The 6508-nt window shown below is 48.8% G+C and overlaps 1 protein-coding gene across 2 annotated transcripts in view; it reads right to left on the reverse strand.

The window, feature by feature from the left end:
- Positions 1-6046, reverse strand: part of MRPS28 (mitochondrial ribosomal protein S28) — a 133516-nt gene extending 127470 nt beyond the window's left edge. The window contains exon 1 of one of the 2 annotated variants that reach the window (XM_034763170.1): positions 5560-6046. In XM_034763170.1, coding sequence (XP_034619061.1) covers positions 5560-5880 — 321 coding nt within the window. In that variant the 5' untranslated portion in view covers positions 5881-6046. The remainder of the gene's footprint in view (positions 1-5559) is intronic. The other variant, XM_034763171.1, reaches the window with a different exon arrangement.
- Between the last annotated feature and the right edge of the window lie 462 nt (positions 6047-6508).

A 6508-nucleotide genomic window follows, 5' to 3' on the forward strand; every position in this document is an offset into this window, starting at 1 on the left:
AATGAATCATGTTCCATATATTGCAATTATATATGTATAATGGAGACACTTGCCACAACTCTATAGCTTAGGTTGCATTCTGAAATCATTTTTAAATGTGGCATCAATTTCTGGATTGGTTTGTTTCACATGTAGTTGATCTTCCAGTGTGAAATTACCACAGTGTTATCTTTTATGCCCTTTGATTTTTCTACATAAACTTTGTTTTGTGTAATACATTTTTAAAGGAGTGTCTGAAGTTGGGCTCTTTTGTTATCCTTTTGGTAATCTTGTTATCAACGTGTATTTATAAAAACAACATTGTGTATCGATACAACAACTGGTGAAGAGGTGGCCCTTGCATAGATCTACTATGGTAGGCAGTTTTTGAAAATAAATATCTAGGATTAAATAGGGTGACCAGATGTCCCGTTTATAGGGACAGTCCTGATTTGGGGTCTTTTTCTTATATAGGCTCCTACTACCCTCCCCCTCCCCCCTACACACACACCCCCTGTCCCGATTTTTCACACTTGCTGCTGGTCACCCTAGGATTAAATGTCATTTTTTGCCTGTATGTAAGTTTCCCTTTTTGCAGAATTGTTGCATTAAATTTTCAGGGGAACTCACAATTGCCCTCTTTCAAAAATGGCTGCCATATCCCACTATTCTTAGCGGGACTGAGGCCACAGGCTGCCTTCAATTATGAGGATGCTCTTTCCCACCTGTGTAGGAGGAACGCTTTTTATAGAATGGGCAATTTTTGCAGAGAGCAACCTGAACTTTAATTTTTGCTATATTAGAAAAATTCACCAGCTTAACTAGATTGACTTTTAAACGAGTGTATCCAGTTAAACTGGTGTAAATCCCTAATGGAGATACACTGAACTGGTTTAACCCTTAAGTCAATACAGAGATACAAGCAAGGGTTAATCCTATTTAGATAATCAACATTCAGTTTAGCTAGGGCGTACAAAAAAAGGTATCTAAACACTAGAATTAAGGCTCAGCTTGACATATTCGGTCCCAGTCCTATAATCAGACTGCTGCATCCTAGCAGGACCCACTGAAACCAGCCCACATAGGTCTGCTTGCAGAATCAGAACTTAAAAGAACTGCTCCAGTGTTTGTATATTAAACATTGCAGTTAGACAAACAGGTACCGTATATACTCATTCATAAGCCGAACTTTTTTAGTAAAAAAAAGGGAAGCATCAGAGAAGGGGGTCGGCTTATGAACGGGTATAGAGGTGGGACACTGCCCCCCACCCCCACCCACCCCCAACAGAGGGGGCAAGGAGAGGCAGCAGAGCCAGAAGGGAAGAGGCGGGGCCAGAGTCTCTCCTCTTCTGGCCACACTGCTCTCCCCCAAGCCTCCGAAGCAGCTGCAGCTCCGGGGCTGGCAGGCCGTGCCACCCGGCCCAGCATGCCAGAGCAGGCTGTGGCCGTGCCGCCTGGTCTGGCCCGCTGGAGCACGCTGAGGCCATGAGAAGCTCCGGCCAGGCCAGAGACATCCTCCCCGGCCCACCCCAGCTAAGTTGGGAAGGAATGGGATGGGAAGGGTGTGGGGGTCCCGGGCTAGGGGAGGGGTCATGTGGGGGGTTGTCAGAGGGGCTACTCCCCTGACCCCCAGCTTCTCCCCCCGCAAAAAAATTTCCCCACCAGTTGCTGTCCCGGCCCATCAGGGTAAGCAGCTGGCAGGCTGTGACACTTTGTTTACTTAGGTTTACCTCCATGCCAGCGGACACTTGAGGTAAACAAACCGTCTCAGCCCACCAGCCAAAGTTTGCCAACCCCTGAATTATAGGGTCGGCTTATGAATGGGTCATAAAAAAAATTCATTTTTACTTATCCATCTTGGAGGGGTCAGCTTATAATGAACCAGCTTATGAACGAGTATATGCAGTATGTAAACCTGAAATTTACATTAACAAATTAGACAATTTGACAACTATCAGAAAATGCTTTACCTATTTTTGTTACATATGACATCTTAGATTACTATAATTTAAACCAATAAAAGAAAAAAAATCCCTATTTTCCCCCAATATTATTTTACTTTGTGGATTTAACAACAATCATGTAAGGCTCCATGCTATGGTAATACAAATAATAAATAATCACACTAACAGCCAGTTTCCTGCAACCGTTCACCCTTTGTTTGCCTGGATATTACACAACAACATGGGAGAGAAAAATATGTTACCACATTCTCCTATTTAACATGAAACCACTATAATTGGCAGGGGACTCAATAGCAGTATGTTTATTTTTATTTTTAAATTGGTTAGATTTCACGTTGACAGAATCCCTTTAAAAAGATACCCATGCAGGCTTCAACATTTTTTTCATAGGCTGAAAAGCCCTGACTTTATTACATGTTGGTAGTAGGGTGAACTTGGCCAAGGAGAAACTGACTCTCTGATTTCAGAAGGAAAAACACAAGACTTGAAAGCTGATTTGATTATTCCATTATGAATTTTAATATGATTTTCTCTTAAATTAATCTTGTTCTGTTTACTTGTCAAATGAATAGGATCCAAAATTTGCTAAACAAAGAAAATCTAAACCTCACATTCTTCCTAAGAACAGAGGGTTACTTTTCTTTCGTTTCATCTGTATGTTCATGCTTCTCAGCATGTAATATTTCACAGCCCCCATGCAAGCATTAGCCAATACCTCCCCTCCAACTCCGCTAACCTCACCTTTCCCCACAACCTGGTAAGTCTCCACACCAAATGCATGAATACACCTGCTTTGTGAGCTTCGACTCAACTTATCTCTCCCTTGCTTTTTTTGGTAAGCATCCAACTCAGCTGCCACCACAGCCCTGGCTACCCTTCTTCCCTTTCTCAAGGCACTTGAGCAACCCTGCCCTTTGAAAGTTTTCTTAGTACGTCTTAATCTTTCCATGGATAGGAACATACCCAGATTGCTAGTTAGAACTGATTCTTCAAGGCTTGCTGCATTAATGTTCAGATATCTTATATGCTTCCTAATTTCATCTGCTCTCTACTATATTCCTGTCTTCCTTGCTGGGTCTTCTGATTTTTCATCCAGCTGCTCTGCTCCCAAAGCTGCATAAGCATGAAGCTCCTCCACCTTGTGTGAATTTCTCATGTAACTAAGGGCTGGTCACATGGGGAAATTTACAGGCATAAGTGCACCAGTATAATTCCCCATTATAATGGCATAGTATCTCTAAGATCCAGCCTACGAAAATAATATTAGATAACCTTCTACAATAAACAATTTAGCATTTTTTTAAATACATATATCAAAATTATACAGCATATGAACCATGGAAAAATGGATGGTAATTCAGAAATACTGACTGTGCCAGTTAGGAGGACAAGACTAAAATGGAATAGCAAAATCCTAAACACCATCCTAACCCTACTGATTAAGCAGAGAAGAGGACAGCCCTGCACCTGAGGCCTGGTGTTACCTGTCAGCTCTGTGTTCTTGAGGAACCAGGGCGCAGTATCCAACCTGTCTGACTCACGAAGGACATCTCCCCTAGCCTCTACTTGAACCAAAGCCGATCAGAAGGAAGGCTTATAAAAAGCAATGAAAAGGCAGTGGGAGAAAACACCTAACACCCCTGCCCCGCAACAAAAGTTACAGGATTAAGGAAACTCCCCCAGACTCATTTGCATCAAAGATGGGACAGGGAGGCATCTCCATTAGCAGACAGAATGGAGAACAGAGATTCCAAGGCAAGAACTGCACTGAACTCTGGAACCAGAAAAGCAGGGAAGCATTGCATGATGGGGAATCTCTGCTCCAGATGTTAATGAACCCACGCCTGCACATACCCAGTTCAGTAGTTATCAGACCAATTATAGTAATAAATCCTTTATTGGTATCCAAAATACTGAAGCTGCCTAATTGCATTATGAGCTCCCTCAAAGGAACACCACCCATAGCCAGGAATGAGCAGCTCCTGTTGTCTAGTCAAATCAAAACAACTTTGGAATAGTTGCATCACCAGTTTCCCTACAAAAATCCCTACCCAGGCTCAGTTCTGATACCTGTATCCAACATCTGCATCAGTTCCACTGGGACTTCATCTTCTCCTGACTGATCATGTGGGGACTCTGCCTGTCTCCAGCACTCTGGACCCTCAGTTACCACCGCCACCTGGGACCCCCGATTCAAGCTTCATGGAGTGGTGAGAACCCAGCTCTCACGCTCGCTCTCTCTCGGTATAGCCTTCTGACCCTGACTTGTGTGACCAGTTTAATTTTCTAAACCTGACTTTTATAATCAAATTTAAGTTAGATTTAATATTATAACTGTTTTGTTTGTTTGGCTCCCCTATGGCTATTACCTGGCAATAAATAACTTTCATGGTTAAGTTGGTTGTTTCTCTCTCTCTCCCCCCCTCACCTCCGCCCTGCTCGTGGGTGTTTTTTGGTTTCCTTATTTGCTCTGCAGCAACGCTCCTCGTACCTAAGCTAAAAGATCCCTGCAACGCCCAAAAATCCTGTGGTGTTTGCTCATCAAGTGGGCTACTACCAGAACAACTGTAATGTGAAAGTGGGGATAGCGACGTGCTGAACCTGGGACATATGTGGGTGGCAGCTTGGAAGTGCTGCTCGACCTAGTCTGCTGAATCCAGGGGCATAGGAGGGTGACAGCTTGGGAACCCAGCCCTCTCGGATGCACTCTGTTAATGTGTGTGCATCTGATTCTGGGGCTGGAAGAACCCAGCCCTGGGTAACCTAGGTCCTGCAGGATAGCTCCATTGGGAGGGAACTTGCAGAAGGGAGAAGTAGAGCGCTGTATGAGAACACACCTGACACAAGAAGTACATTGATAGAATTACAGAAACCCCCCCCCCCCCCCCCCAAGAGTAACCCTAACAAATGAGCATACCCCAAATTAATGGGCAAATCTCATAACACAGGTGAAACACCCACAGTGTGGGGGTGGGGAAGCCTGCACCCAGGGGTCAGTGACACAACCACAGTGGGGGGAGGGGAGGAGCCCTGCACCTGGGACTCAGCAACACACCCACAGCCGGGGGGGAGGGGAGAGGAGGGAGGCGGAGGAGAAGCCCTGCACCTGGGAGACCCAATGACACACATACGGCGGGAAGGGGGGAACCCTGTGACACACCCACGGTGTGTGGGAGAGAAGGAGCTCTGCACCTGTAAACCCTGTTCAGCTGCAGGCTGGCAGCTGACACGTATCTATCCAGGGTCATACTCCCCTGTAGTCCCCCAGGCTCCACCTCCCCGCTAGAACACGGTGCACACGCACCTGCGCTCATCTCCGCGGGTCTTTTCACTCGTGTTGCACTAAATGGTGTTCAGCCCGCACCAGTGAAACCCGCCCTGCCCCTGCGAACGTGCCAAGGCCGCCCCGCACACAGCAGGGGGCGCTGCCTAAGCGCTGCCTCGGGGACTCCCTGCGGCTCAGTCACAGGGTAGGGCGAAGACTAGGCCCCGCCCCTCACTCCGCATCACGTGACAACCACTCGCCACTAGCGCCTGCGCCCCTTCTCACGTGACAGGGCGCGGCTTCCTCTGCCCCCGCCCCTGCCGTTTAGATCCCTCCTCTTTGCGTTCTCACCTGCTGCGGGCCGGCGTCCAAGGCGCCGGTGAGGCTGCTCGGCCGCTTCTCTGGCTCCGGGGGCGAGACGCCCGTGGCCGGCGAGTCAGCGGTTCCATGGCTGCTGCCCCGCCTGGCCGCACCCAGCAGCTGCCATGCCCGGCTCCGCGAGGCGGCGCGGCCCCAGCTCGGCGTCGCCATGTTGCGTCCGTCGGAGGGCGGGGCGTGACCTCTGACCTTTCCTGCGCCCGGTCTCGCACGGGCAGAGGACTCGCGGGCAACCATAGAGTAGCGCGGAGGTATCCTAGAGCGCCGCCTCGCGCGCATGAACTTCGCCGCCATCTTGGTTGGCTTGGGGACCCGGCCGTCACCTAATGGCGGGGGGCTTCTGGGTAGAGAGAAAAGGCGCTGGAGGCGCAACAGCACCTGCTGCCTGGGGCCCACCTCTCCTGGTGGCGTTTCCCCCACCGTCACGTGTCCCCCCCCTTCTTGCGTGCGGAAACGGCCGGTCAGCCTCAGCCTCTGGCTCGCGCGCGCTGTGGGGGCTTGGCTGCCGGGAGCGGCCAGCGAGGGGGTGGGGGGAGAAGGAACGAAGTGAGAGACTCGCTCCCCTCGCGGGGCGAACGCCCAGGGCCAGGCAGCCCGCCTGGGGTGTCCCGTTACTGGCCCCGACCAAGGCATCAGCTTCCTTGTGCATTAGCCTGCTAAACCCAGGGTTGCTAGTTCAATCCTTGAGGGGGCCACTTAGGGATCTGGGCAAAATCAGTACTTGGTCCTGCTAGTGAAGGCAGGCGGCTGGACTCTATGACCTTTCAGGGTCCCTTCCAGTTCTAGGAGCTAGACCTATCTCCATATATTATTATAAGCCAAGACATCTGTGTGAAACAGGAAAAGGACTGTAACCAAAACAAAATAAAAAAAAAAGGAGTTGACTACCGGAATTACAAACTCACCAGTTAACCACACCCCC

This window comes from Trachemys scripta, chromosome 2, assembly GCF_013100865.1.
Source record: "Trachemys scripta elegans isolate TJP31775 chromosome 2, CAS_Tse_1.0, whole genome shotgun sequence".
Classification (NCBI taxonomy): domain Eukaryota; kingdom Metazoa; phylum Chordata; order Testudines; family Emydidae; genus Trachemys; species Trachemys scripta.